The sequence below is a fragment of the Canis lupus genome, chromosome 7, assembly GCF_048164855.1.
Source record: "Canis lupus baileyi chromosome 7, mCanLup2.hap1, whole genome shotgun sequence".
Lineage (NCBI taxonomy): Eukaryota > Metazoa > Chordata > Mammalia > Carnivora > Canidae > Canis > Canis lupus.
This window is the reverse complement of record NC_132844.1, coordinates 67,394,386-67,409,054: the sequence shown is the minus strand read 5'-3', so window position 1 is coordinate 67,409,054 and position 14,669 is coordinate 67,394,386. Positions and strand designations below refer to the sequence as shown.

At 37.8% G+C, this 14,669-nt stretch overlaps 1 protein-coding gene across 2 annotated transcripts in view; it reads left to right on the top strand.

Moving 5' to 3' along the window:
* Positions 1-14,669, top strand: part of MAPK14 (mitogen-activated protein kinase 14) — a 76,059-nt gene that overhangs the window by 26,160 nt on the left and 35,230 nt on the right. For both annotated transcript variants that reach the window (XM_072833285.1, XM_072833284.1), the window contains exon 3: positions 6,681-6,739. In XM_072833285.1, the coding sequence (XP_072689386.1) occupies positions 6,681-6,739 (59 nt within the window). The remainder of the gene's footprint in view (positions 1-6,680; positions 6,740-14,669) is intronic.

The window sequence follows — 14,669 nt, the reverse complement described above, 5'->3', positions numbered from 1 at the left end:
TGTAGAAACAATGACCATAGAGATTTTAGAGTCATTTGACCGTATTGATTGTTACTGTATAGAAAAAATATTCAAAATGTGTAAATTTATTACTTGGCTATTCAGATCTTTTCTGTTTTAATAATTAAACTTTTAAGAATATCTTTAAATTATAGATAAATGATACTTTATTAATATACAGTTGTTTCACAAGGTACAAATTTTTTCTAAATTGGGAGCATTGAGACTTGAATTTATTTATTTATTTATTTACTTATTTATTTATTTATTATTTTTAAAGATTTTATTTATTCATGAAAGACACACACACACACAGAGGCAGAGACATAGGCAGAGGGAGAAGTAGGCTCCATGCAGGAAGCCCAACGTGGGACTTGATCCTGGGTCTCCAGGATCAGGCTCTAGGCTGAAGGCGGCGCCAAACTGCTGAGCAATCCGGGCTGCCCCTTGAGACTTGAATTTAGAATTGGATTACAGAAATGGTGTTGTAATCACAGGAGTAGCTTATTTATTTTCATGGTTTATTTTAATTGCATACTATTGAGCAAATTCTGTTTTTCACAGGTAACCTTTATACCTAGGTATAATTTTTATGTGCATTCATGTGCAAAGCTGAGTTTTTAAAAAGTTCAGTAGAGCTGCAGCCTTCCTAATCAGTGACATGTTTACAAGAAGTTGAGATATATGGAAAAAGCTAGCAGGAGAAGCTTTATTCCAAGGTCTGCATACAATCAAGGTGGCCTGGTAGCTTAACTGATGTGTTTACATTTGGTTTTTAACACAGTTGAGTGTGTATGCTGTTTTTCATTACACATTAATAAATATGACAAAGACATTATCATAGCTTTTTAAATAAGAAAACTTTGAAAATGGAATGCAAGCGAAACATTTATGGAACCCCAAAGCACTTTCAGGAGGCCCTGGGTTCCCACTGATGTTGCCAGTGCTCATTTACAAACATCTGGTTTAGATTACCAGCACTATACTTTATTGTTCTGCTTTTCTTCATAGACCATTTAAGCCAATGTTTAGGGCAAAGATTATTTTGGGTTATCTGAATCCATGCCTTGGCTTTTCTAGTGATCATAAGAAACAACCTTATTTAGTTTATTATGCTCTAATTTTCTGTAATGAGATAACTTCAAAATGTGTCTTCTGTGGTATTAGGTTGGTTATGTGTGGGTCACTCTCTATTTGTAGAAATGAAGATGCCACACTGATGGGATACAATTGTTCTAATTTAGGAAGGGCTACAAGAATCTTTATTTTTTAAAGATTTATTTATACATGAGAGACACAGAGAGAGAGAGAGAGAGGCAGAGACACAGGCAGAGGGAGAAGCAGGCTCCATGCAGGGATCCCGATGTGGGACTCCATCCAGGAACTCTGGGATCACGACCTGGGCTGAAGGGAGACATTCAACCACCAAGCCACCCAGGTGTCCCATACAATAACCTTAAAAAAAAAAAAAAAAAAAGGGCGGGCTGATGGGGTGCCTGGGTGGCACAGTCAGTAGAGTATCCGACTCTTGGTTTTGGTTCAGGTCATAATCTTGGGGTCATGGGATTGAGCTCTGTGCTTAGTGGAGTGCTTGGAACTGTCTCTCCCTCTCCTCCTGCCCCATCCCATTGCACTTGTTCTCTCTCTGTTCTCTCACTCAAATGAATGGTTAAGTCTTTTTTTTTTTTTTTTAAAGAGGGCTGATAGTATTAGGAAAACAGGATTTTAACTTACATAAGTTGTTTCATAAGCAGCTTGTTTAATATTAATAGCAGTTGGTCTTTTCATGTTAACATGAAAAGGTTAGATTTTAGCAGTATCAATGTAGAGGGTCATCTGTACTTAAATATTGGTGATTTGGTTTTGAACAAAAGAAGGCATATGGCTGAATATTTTATAGTTCTCTGTTCTGTTAGGGGCTAACAGACTTTGACTCAATATAGGAAAATTCCTGAATGTCAGCGTATTCCACAAACATTTTTTAGGAGCTCTCCATGTCAAAGTAGTTTTACCTAGGGAAGAACCAAGACTTCCAAATAAATTTAATTGAGGATTTTAAGAGGAGTTCCTCTCCTTCATCTTCCTTTTTCTCTTCCTCTTTTTTTAAAATGACTCTTTTGCGGGGCGGGGGGGGTGGGGCGCCTGGCTGGCCCAGTCAGTAGAGTATATGACTCTTGATCTCAGGGTTGTGAGTTTGAGCCCCATGTTGGGTGTAGAGATTACTTAAAAATAAAATCTTTAAAATGAATGAATGAATGAGTGACTCTTTTGGGCCACTGTACAATTTTTAACTAGCCATGAGGCCTCCAAAAATAGCAGCTTAAAACTCTTGACAATATTAAGTACTGGAAACAAATATGATTTCTGGGTGCCAAATGCACATGTCATGTTTTACACAAAAATGCCTGACTCAGAATCAATGGCTCATCTTAAGTTATTTCATTAGTATTAATGAATGACAGACACACATTTACCAGATGAGTAATAGGAGCTAAGGTATGTCCCTCTGTGGCTGTAAGAGTTATTCTCTGAACAGAGTTAGCTGGTGCGTTCTTGATTGGATTTGTGACCTTGATCTTATTAACACCTGCTCTAAGGAAAGATGAAAGGGAAGCATCTTGCCAGCTACATCCTTTTGCTTTCTCGGTAGGTACTGCAAAGATTGCCTGGAGTTAAGGGCCTGGAGATCTGTACTAACCAAACTAAGTCAATGTTTTGCTGCACTTGTCTTTGGTGACTGAGCTAAAGTGGGTTTTTTTCTTGAATATGTGCCAAATTAGTAAAATCATATGACTTTTATGTCTGTCGGTTTTTGGACCATTATAGGATAGTCATCAGAGACATCTGCTGATTATTTTCATTATAAATGTCTTTTCTAAATAACTGACTCCTGGGTTACTTTGGGGTGTCTAAAAGCATATAATGGAAGCAAAAGAAATAAAGAAATAGGTTAACACATAACTTGAATTAGAAGGAAAATTCCATTTAAGAAATGAGAAATGAGTAGATTACGGAATATTCCTATAAGTTCCCAGACCTATTTTAATGGTGGGAAACTTATTTTTACAGTATTTTCCTTTTGATGAATACTCCATAAATACAATTGATGGAGAAGGGATATTTGTAAAAGGCCACAAAAAATTAAAGATGCTTGATGTAACATGGGTAGTTTTAATCTCATACAATGTGTCCTTTTTTAGGAAATTTTTTTTTTTTTTTTTTTTTTTTTTATTTATGATAGTCACAGAGAGAGAGAGAGAGGCAGAGACACAGGCAGAGGGAGAAGCAGGCTCCATGCACCGGGAGCCCGATGTGGGATTCGATCCCGGGTCTCCAGGATCGCGCCCTGGGCCAAAGGCAGGCGCCAAACCGCTGCGCCACCCAGGGATCCCCCTTTTTTAGGAAATTAAAATTTGATAGGCTATTTACTAATGTGCTGGTTCTATTATTATTTTCCAAATTAGTTTATTGTGCTGCTTGCAGTCATGCTTCTTAATCATCTTAATAATTTAGCTTAGCTTTGTATCTCAAATTTTGTTACTGGAGGTAGCTGCTTCAGAGAGTTTGTTTCTGTGATTTGTATTCTGTAATTCTTTATAAAACTCTAAGGATTGTGATCACCACTTATTTTGGTCATCAACAGAGGGTCAGTCCTTTGGACTGGGCACCTTCAGTTATATTGTCTACTCAATATTCCCCACAATGCGATAAAAATAAGCATCTCCCTTTATTTCATATAAGGACGTGAGGCTCAAAGAAGATGTGTTTCTTTCATTTACTTAATAATTGAGGTACTGTATGCCAGGCATATTCCAAGTGCTGGATTATTGGAATGTAAGTTCATGGGTCCAGGAAATCACAAACTGACTGTAGAGTTCAGACTTAAAGCTGTTTGATTCCAAAATGCTTATGTTTTCACATTGAAGTTGGAGCTGTTATTTGAAGATGTTCTGGACTTACTTTGTTTTACTTTATTTTGTCTTCAAGGTAACTCTTACATGAAGAGTCCTGTGTAAATTGATCTCTAGTGATTTACTCTTTTATCTGAGAATTTTCACAGCACAATTGAAATAACATAAAACAATGTATATTGCTTTAAACTCCTATTGTATTTGGGGAGTTGCAGCATCTCACATAATAAGAACCAATGGTTAGAAAATATTGGAACAGTAGAAAAAAATTGGTTTCTGGATCTCAGTTACCTAAAGTACAAGTGGGGATGGGGATAGTAATAAAAAGAACAGAGGTCTTAAGCCAGAATTATATCAAACTCAGTGAAAATAATTATGGTTTAGTTGGGGAAGGTAAAAGAAAATGATTTGACTTAAGTTTAAAGCACTGTACAGACCTGTTCCAAAGTCAGGGATACACTGTTGGTAGGAATGTAAGTTGACCTCACCTTTATGTAGAACAATTTAACAATATTAAGATCCTTAAATATATTGGTGTCCTTTGATGCTATAATTCTTTTTTTTTTTTAAAGATTGTATTTATTTATTTGACAGAGAGGGCACAAGCAAGGAGAGAGGAAGGCAGAGGGAGAGGAAGCAGCAGGGAGCCTGATGCCAGCAGAACTTGATCTCAGGATCCTGGGGTCATGACCTGAGCCAAAGGCAGATGCTTAACCAACTGAGCCACCCAGGTGCCCTGTAGTTCTATTTCTTCAAATCTATTTTCTGAAAGGAAATACAAGATGTGCAAAATATGTATTACATGTACATATATACACATATGCACACTTGTATGCATACACACTTGCAGTGTTCCTTAAATGTCCAAAGATAGGAAATTGGTTAAATTAGGGTATATATAAGTGGTAGAGCATGAAAAATATTTGAAGATATAGTCATTCTATAGTAAGTGACAAGGCAGGATACAAAACTGTGTGCAGAGAATAACCCCAACTTTAACTTATGTACATCAGAAAAATCAAAGGAAATATCTCAAAATGTTAATGATAGTTATAATAGGTAGTGCAATTATAAGTAATTTTGATTTTCTTGTATACAGTTGTCTGGGTAATAATCTTATGGGTAACTGTATTTTTCTTTTGGAATAAGATGCAAAGTCTTGAAAAGCTATTCTCTTTGACTTCCAAGGCCTTTTTTGGGTCTTGTTTGCCTTTTGGGTTCAGGCTATATAATTGAAATTGCTTAAAAAAAAAAAAAAAAAAGAAATTGCTTTTAAAAGTCTGATAGGGGATCCCTGAGTGGCTCAGCGGTTTAGTGCCTGCCTGCAGCCTAGGGCGTGATCCTGGAATCCTGGGGTTGAGTTCCGCCAGGCTTCCTGCATGGAGTCTGCTTCTCCCTCTGCCTCTGCTCTGCCTCTCTCTCTCTCTCTGTGTCTCTCGTGAATGGACAAATAAAATCTTTATTAAAAAATAAATAAAAGTCTGATAGATAAATGGAGTAACATTCTAATTAAGAGTGTTCTTTTTCATGATAATGTTTTGAGCAGTGGTATATTTTACTTTCAGGTGGTTTGTTTAACTTGCTAGGTTAGAGCAGCATGCTGATGAGGCCCAGTCATGGATTGGTGTTCATGAAGGCCATTTAGCTTTTGTTTCATTTCTAGATATTCTTTTTTTTTTTTTTTTAAGATTTTATTTATTTATTTGAAAAAGAGAGGAAGAGAAAGTGAATGAGAGGGAGAGTGAATCTGAAGCTGACTCCATGCTGAGCACAGAGCCAGATGCGGGGCTTGATCCCACCACCTCGAGATCATGAGCTGAGCTGAAATCCAGAGCCACCAGGCACCCCATCATTTCCAGATATTTTAAGTCTGGTTTTAGGAGTTACTGGCAGTGGTTGAGGAATGGTAGTGTATATATGGATTATCCAGTATATATCCATGATCAGAAAAACTGCTCAAAGATCATGGATAACCGAGTATTAAATAGTTTTTGCTTTCTCCTTGTATAAGCATAGGCTTTATCTTTTCATTTTTAAATAGTCTGATCTAAATACCTGATGATGATTAAGAAAAGTGTCTGAATATTAAGAATATTACATGAAGGGATGCCTTGTGGTTCAGTAGTTGAGCATCTGCCTTTGGCTCAGGTCATGATCCCAGGGTCCTGGGATCAAGTTCCACATCAGGCTCCTCACAAGGAGCCTGCTTCTCCCTCAGTCTCTACCTCTCTTTCTGTGACTCTTATGAATAAATAAATAAAATCTTTAAAAAGAAAGAATATTATAAGAATAACACCAAGAATAAACTAAGAGAACGTTTTGGGACCAAAAAAATATTAATCTTGAAGACTACATATGGAAAAATTTTCATGGAGTAATAATATTATTTAAGAAAGAAAAATGATACTATAGTAGTAGCTGTAGAAGTGTGACTTTTTTTTGCTTGTTAATCATTAGACTGTTGGTGCATTATGTAAGTCAAGAGCCCTGAATCTTCCTGCTTCCTGATAAATGGCTATATGTGAGCAAATTCTAAAGAGATGATGTCTTTAAAAGTAAAATACGTTATTATGGGAATTGATGTTAACAAGTAAAAATCAAAAGCATAATTTGGATAAAAGAATAAGTTATAAGTTAAGTGTATGATGCTGTGATGTCATTGAACTGAGATTGTAGAATTTGAAATTATTTCCTATTAAAACGGCTAAGACCTGATGGGTACTACAGTTCTGTATTTATTTACTGTTTGATTTTTCTATTTTCTCACAGGTGATTGGTCTCTTGGATGTTTTTACACCTGCAAGGTCTCTGGAGGAATTCAATGATGTGTGAGTGAATCTTTTGTATTTGCCTTCCTCAGCTGGATAATGAAGATTAGCAGCCCACTTTTATTCCTGCACTATTTTGCAGTATACAGACTTGAAAAAATTCTTTATTCCTACCATCCAACTCTCCTAGGGAATGGGGATGGATACAGAGATGTATATTATGTGTGGTGTAAATCCACAAGGGAGGGGTGGCCCCCCAAACCCCTGCATTGTTCAAGGCTCAACTATGTATTAGTATTTTCATAATTTCAGGCACATTGTGAAGATTCAGCGGTGAGTCCTTGCAGGAGTTCCATGGAAAGGAGCGTAGGGAGTGTTGATTATGATTTTTGTCCTCAAGTTACCTGTCCCCATTTTTATTTTTATTTTTTTTATTTTTTTATTTTTTATTTTTTATTTTTTTTTAATTTTTATTTATTTATGATAGTCACAGAGAGAGAGAGAGAGAGAGAGGCAGAGACTCAGGCAGAGGGAGAAGCAGGCTCCATGCACCGGGAGCCCGATGTGGGATTCGATCCCGGGTCTCCAGGATCGCGCCCTGGGCCAAAGGCAGGCGCCAAACCGCTGCGCCACCCAGGGATCCCGCCTGTCCCCATTTTTAAAGAGACACCTTCACACTTCACATCATTATATTCACATCAAGAAATATAGCCACGCCCTGGTTCCATATAAATTCATCTCTCTCTTTTGTCCTAGTTATGTGTGGAAATGGTACTAGACCTGCATGCTCTTCCTTGAAGTAATAGATTTCTGTTTTGAAACAAAGGGCAGGTCTCATGTATTAAGAAAGCTACTTACATAGTGCTAGTTCTCCCAGTGCTAACCTGAGAGTCTTAGGAACCAGTAGTGGAGGTTTGGGAAAATGAAACAGGAGAGAAAGCAGCTATGAGGATGTTTATTTAGTAGGTAACCATTGTGGGTGACTGTGCTGAAAACTACCAGGATCTTGTAGGAAACAGTGTGAATGCACCTCAGATAGGGAGCATTTATCCCTTGACCCTGACCCCACTGGCAAGGGTTTGCTCCAGCGGGCATTAATGCCATCTCATGTCCAGGTTGCACATGTGTGAGATGTGTGAGTACAAGATAGATTCCAGCAGATGCTCTCATGCATGTAGGAGCCGTCACTGTAGCTTTCCCAGTATCTGAATTAGCAGACCTCCCTCCCATCAGATATACTATACCATAACAGAGAAGGAATAGCTTAAATTCAGAGTAGTACATTGACATTTTGGAATTCCTACCTGGAAAGGGTTACTGTTGTGAAAATCAAAACAGAGTTGCAGATCATGACTGCTTCTTTCTTTCTTTTTCTTTTATTTTTTTAAGATTTTATTTATTTATTCATGAGAGACACAGAGAGAGAGGCAGAGACACAGGCAGAGGGAGAAGCAGCCTTCCTTCGGGGAGCCGGTTGTGGGACTTAATCCTGGGATTCCAGAATCACGCCCTGAGCTAAAGGCAGATGCTCAACCACTGACCCAGGCGTCCCATAGCTGCTTCTTTCTTAACCTCTACCCCCTCCCCACCATTGTCCCCAGTCCTGAACTTAACTGGCTTCTCCCTACCCTTATCCTGTGTCCAGTTTCTCCTACCTTTATTTGTCCCAGGCTGAGTGCAAGCATCATTTGCTCTTTTCACAGAGAACAAGCAGGGGGATATGTTTGAGCTTGTGTGTTTTGTCTAATGAAAAGGTGAAAGAAAAAAGATGAAAAGAAATGTAGAATGTGAAATGTAAAAAGAAGCAGGAAAGGTAGCAAAAATTTTTCCCCATCTTGTGAACTTAGTTGGAAGATAATATGGCTGAGAGTAGAAGATGAAAGTGAAGAATCTGGCCCAAGTATGAGAATTTCTATCCACATTAACCTTGATCCTGCTAATGAAAGTTTAAGAAACAAGTAAAGGGAAAAATAGGTAATAACCAAGAACATAGAGCTCTGCTTGGCCCTGGAATATAGAGGCTTCCAAAGATTATCAGATGCTACCCAGCCAGGGCACATGGTTGCAAATTGTTGAGCCCTGCTGCAGGGTATATTTGGAAAAGAATATTGCAGAATAATGTTTTTTTTTTTCCTTTAAAATTAATTTTTAGGGATGCCTGGGTTGATATTTTGGAATTCCTACCTGGAAAGGGTTACTGTTGTGAAAAACAAAACAGAATTGCAGATCATGACTGCTTCTTTTCTTTTTCTTTTCTTTTCTTTTCCTTTTCTTTTCTTTTCTTTTCTTTTCTTTTCTTTTCTTTTCTTTTCTTCTCTTTTCTTTCTTTCTTTTTTTAAGATTTTATTTATTTATTCATGAGAGACACAGAGAGAGAGGCAGAGACACAGGCAGAGGGAGAAGCAGCCTCCCTGGGTTGAGCATCTGCCTTTGGCTCAGGGCGTGATCCTGGAGTCTCAGGATCGAGTCCCTCATCGGGCTCCCTGCATGGACCCTGCTTCTCTCTCTGCCTGTGTCTCTGCCTCTCTCTCTCATGAATGTGTCTGCCTCTCTCTCTCATTCTGTGTCTCTTATGAATAAATAAAATCTTTAAAAAAAAAAGAAAATTATTCTTTTAGAGCATCTTTAACTTTACAACAGAATTTAGAGGGAATGCAGATTTCCTGTATACACCCCTGCCCCCCACATGCATAGACTCCCCCCTTGTCAACATCACTCCTCAGAATGGTTCGTTCTTTCTTTCTTTCTTTCTTTCTTTCTTTCTTTCTTTCTTTCTTTCTTTCTTTTTCTTTCTTTCTTTCCTTCCTTCCTTCCTTTCTTCTTTCTTTCTTTCTTTCTTTCTTTCTTTCTTTCTTTCTTTCTTTCTTTCTTTCTTTCTTTCTTTCTTGTTATGTCATGTGGCTCACCTTAGTGCTGTAATTCTATGGATTTGGACAAACATGTAATGACATGTTAACATTTAATATTGTACAGTGTATTTTCACTGCCCTAAGAATGATGGGTTTTGGTATTTTCCCTAGATGTGGAAGAAAAGCTGAAGCTGAAGTAATGTATTCGTGAATACCTCTGGAAAACATTTAAATCAAGTCTGAGCTATACTCTAAAATTTTGGGTCTCATGAGGATGGATTTATTTAACAAAGGAGTTGGTGAATTGCCAACCTGGGAAAATGCTGTATTTTAGTTTAATCAGGCATTCTGGAACTGGATTATGAACCTGTGTTTTTTTTTCCATGTGAAAAGATCTTATTTAAGGCTAATGTCTATTTGAAAGGTGAAGTTTTATCCATTGTTGTGCCTTTGGGTCCTTTATCCGTTTGAAGGCCCACTGACTACAAGCATACTCACTGAACTAAAGTCGCATTTATTTCTTCATTCACTCAGCAGATATTGTTGCTACGGAGTAGGAATCTGTTCTTTCTACTTAACTGTACCTGGGTTTTGGCCATTTGTTTATTAATTTCCAACTTTATTTTATTTATTTATTTTTTTAAATTTTATTTTATTTATGATAGTCACACAGAGAGAGAGGCAGAGACATAGGCAGAGGGAGAAGTAGGCTCCATGCACCGGGAGCCCGATGTGGGATTCGATCCTGGGTCTCCAGGATGGCGCCCTGGGCCAAAGGCAGGCGCCAAACTGCTGCACCACCCAGGGATCCCTATTTCCAACTTTATTGATATAGTTATAGTTACATAGAACATTGTGTAAGTTGGGTTCTGATTATTTACAAAACAAGAACTGAGTTCATCTCTTGGGAGCAAATCTCAGTACCACTTGTTGAATGTTTGCTGAACAAAGTGTTAGAAAAAGCCTCCAGATAATGGGAAACACCACTCTTTCCCCTTAATGAAATCAAAATCTTACTGGGGAAGGAAGTAAATTCAAAACGCTTTTGTAACCGAGTTACCAATTGGGTGTAAGACCTTGGACAAGCCACTTTGCCTCTCTGGACTCCAGTGGTTCTCTAATCAAGCCTCATAGGCAAATGATGAAAATTGGGGTGGTAGATTTCTGAAATGATTTTAATGCTGAAGAACCTCTGAAGATAGAATGATGAACCTAAGTTTGCCTTTAGAAAATGTTTCATTGTTTGTTTTTCTATGATGTTTGTATTACTGGAAAAAAAAATAGTACTTGTCCAGGACTGTGGTTATTTCAGTGTTTTCCAAAGTCATTTCAGACTTTGCATAAGAGACCAAACATCTTCACTTACAATTGCAAGGTTTGCTAATTTAAATAACTTTTGGGCCAGATAAATAACATAAATGAGGCTTGTAACCCTGTATTCTACAACTGGGAGTGGTAGGATCTGTGGTAAAACAGAATATTCGTACTTTCTTAAAGCAATCAAATTCACATTAAAACAAAACAACCAAACAAACAAAAACCCCAGTATTCTGGCCAAATCCAACATGCTGAAGGCTAGAGTGGTTCTACAGGTTAGCAGGTCTAGAGCTGGCTATAATTTTGAACATGAATTTTTCGTGCTAATTAATAAAATCTCTAGTTACTTTTCATATTAACAGTCAGCTTTTAATCATGTGTTATGTGTATTTGTGCCTTTAGGTTTCAGTTAGCACTTTTATCATACAATTAAAATTTTTACTGAATTTTTAACCTCTTGGTTAATAAGCATTGTGCATACTTCATTTGTAAGACTCTTACTTTTGAGAGAAGAATGATAGTGAGTTTTGGTCATTAGGAACAATGTGCAGTTACTGACTCTAACAGAGATATTCTTTGGAAAATGTGGAATTAAAAGATGAGTATATCAAGTTGTTCTTGACTGCCATATGATGTGGTTGCACAGATGGCAAAATTTTATAGAGATATATCTAGACCTTTTAATTGATTGGAAATCATTTGGACATTCCTATTGGTTTCTTGATGGTATTGACAGGAAGTGGCATATACATATGCACACTCATGCTGTAAATATTTAGTTACCAATAGAAGTCCAAAAATTTTAAATGGCCAGTATTAGAACCTAACCTCTATTGTAAGCTGCACCTTTGTGGAACAGTATTGCCTTTTCTTAGTTATAGTGGTTCTCTGATCAAGCTTAGGTAGTGAAGAGTTTTTGGGCTTGGAGCTATTTCCTCAAATTTCAGGAAAACTGAATTGTCATGGTAAGCGGAAAGCAGTCCCTATTTACCCCTTTTTCCTTTTTTTTTTTTTTTTTAACAATTTCATATTGCAGGTTTCTCATACCTGAGTTGCTTCTCTCTCCTTAGTTCTTGAAGAAGGAAACGAAAATATGGTTTTAGATTCTTCTATGATCTAGCAGAAGACCTTACTATATGGTTGGTCAGCAGCCATTGTTTTAGTGGAAACCAGTGGGCAGAGTATCACCTAGTTTAGGGTTACAATTGATAAAAATGATCGTCTAACCAATAAGCAGCCTTTTTTTGTCAGTATAAAAGTTGCTAAGCATACCGAATAGGTAAAGGGAGTTTCTGGATTTACATTTAACCTGACTTCATTCAATATTTGAATACTCATCCTATACTGGGCATAGGACTAGTCTCTGGGGGATGTAAACATGATCCCTAATAATAGAGGTGAGACTCCTAATGAGAGAAAAGAATATTTTAAATAACCAAACAAAAGACAGGGTGGTCAGTTCTGGAAGATCCTACATGATTTGTTCCTGTGCACTCTCTGATCTCATCTATGTTCTTTCCACTCGTTCTCTACATTCTAGCCACTCTGGCGGCTTTGTTCTTCCTTGAGTACAGACACCTACATTTTCAGTAGGACCTTTGCCCCGGTTTCAAACATTGGCCTGAATACTCCCTGCCATATCCATTTGACTGGCTCCTCCATTTCTTTCAGGACTCTCCTCAAAGGTCTCTTTACCACAAGCTCTTTCCCCCTCACCACCATAGCTGCAATCTGCCTCCACTGTCAGTGTCTGCTCCTCACTCCACTCTGTTCTTAGCATATTTTAACATCCTATGTTTGTTACTGTGTCTTTGGCTAAATCTATTTCTGATCACGTTTTCCTTGATCCAGGGCTACGATTATTATTTGAAAGTCTGCTAACACTTCTTATTGAGTAAATACTGTGATCGGTTCTATGTAAGCTGTCAAAACGAAAGGCATTCCAGTTGCAATGTGGTACCTGTTTTTCATGAGAGAAAGCATAATTGTTTGCCTAAAACAACTAACGATCAAGTCAAATTTGTAATGTTGAGGCAACACATAGGGTATTCAGTGATATCAGAATGTGAAAGAAATTTAGTGGAGGAAAGCCTCTGTAGAAGGTAATAACTATATTTGAAGAAACAGATAACTATGGATGGGACATAGTTGAAATTTATCCCGAAGAAATGAAGGAAACGTGTAAAGTGTACAGAAAAAGAGATTAGCGTTGAATGGAGAATATTAAAGGAGTAGATAATCATTGATTTTTCTTCTATATTTGGATAAAAAGTGTGTACTAAATTAGCAAATAAGCATTATCTACTTGGAAATAATGCTTTCTTCCATAGCTGTGAAAGAAATACCCAGTCTTGTTTGGGCTTATAGAAATACTTTTATTCTTTGAAAATAGGCTGAGTGCCCAAGATAGGTAATAGAAGAGAAGTAGTCTAGGAGAAAGATGAAGGAGGTGAGGCTCCTTGTAGATGCCTTCCCTGGCTTACACTTGAAAACTGAATAAATTACAAATCCTTTAAGAAAATACCATTGAGTTTTTGTCTGACATGTCAGTAAGATGCCTCTTTTTTGTCAGATGAGGTGATTTCAAGCCATCTTTCCCTCATTAACTCCTTCCTAAGTCTGGGTTGGGGCCCTCTCCTCTATGTTCTCTAGCACCTTGATGTTCCCTTTAATAGTTCTAATCATGCTCTATTATGATTTTCTATTTGTATATGCCTTCCTTTCATCTTTTTCGTCATGGCATCCCCAGTGCTCAACAGTTAATATTTGTTGGTGGAGTGATTGAAGAAATGACCTTGTGCTGTCTTGTTTATAACTGGTTGATGACCTAATTTTTCTGTAGTACACTCAGTGCATTCTCTTTCAACTAGCTTTTTTGTTTTTATCCTGTAATGTAGACCATATGGTAGAAGATTGAGTCTAGTTTGGTTAATGCAGGTAATTTAGAGGGCACCACCTCTCAGTAATCTTTGTTTCAAATGAGAATAGTTTGTTGTGAAATAATCTGTCTACCTGGGTGCTAAATGGTGCCTTTACTTCTTACATTAGAACTGTCTGGTCTGCTGACCAGATGAGATCGTTGGTATATTTCTTTTTTTTTTTTTTAAGATTTTATTTATTTATCATGACAGACACAGCGAGAGAGAGAGAGAGGCAGAAACACAGGCAGAGGGAGAAGCAGGCCCCATGCAGGAGCCTGATGTGGGACTCGATCTTGGGTCTCCAGCATCATGCCCTGGACCAAAGGCAGGCACCAAACTGCTGAGCCACCCAGGGATCCCGCGTTGGTATATTTCAATAAAATTCTCTTGCTCGGTCTTACTAGTAATTCTATTTGAATTGTCCTGGGTCATTCGATTACATTCAGTAGTAATTGAGTGGTTACTATCTACCAGACACCATTCTAGTTCCTTTAAAGGACAAAGAATTTTGTCCCCTTGAGCATTGTACAGATAGATAACAATAAGCATTGAGCATTTAAAAAGTTAGATAGCATATTAGCAGGCAATAATGCTATGGACGAAAAAAGAAAAGGTAAAGTAAGGAAGGGGAATTAGGAGTGTGAGAGCAGGGGGTGAGATGCAGTTTTAAATGGGTGGCCAAGGATAGGCCTCATTGAGAAGGTGAATTTTGGAGCAGACATTTGAAGGAATAGAAGAATTAGACCCACAGATATCTGGGGGGGGGAAGAGCGTTCTAGGCAGAAGTGCATTCCAAGCAGAAGAAACGAGGAATGCAAAAGTCCTGAGGTGGAAGACTGCTGAATTGGAATTGCAGCAGGGGGTCTGTGTGCCTGGAGCATGGAGGCCAGTATGGAGCTAAAT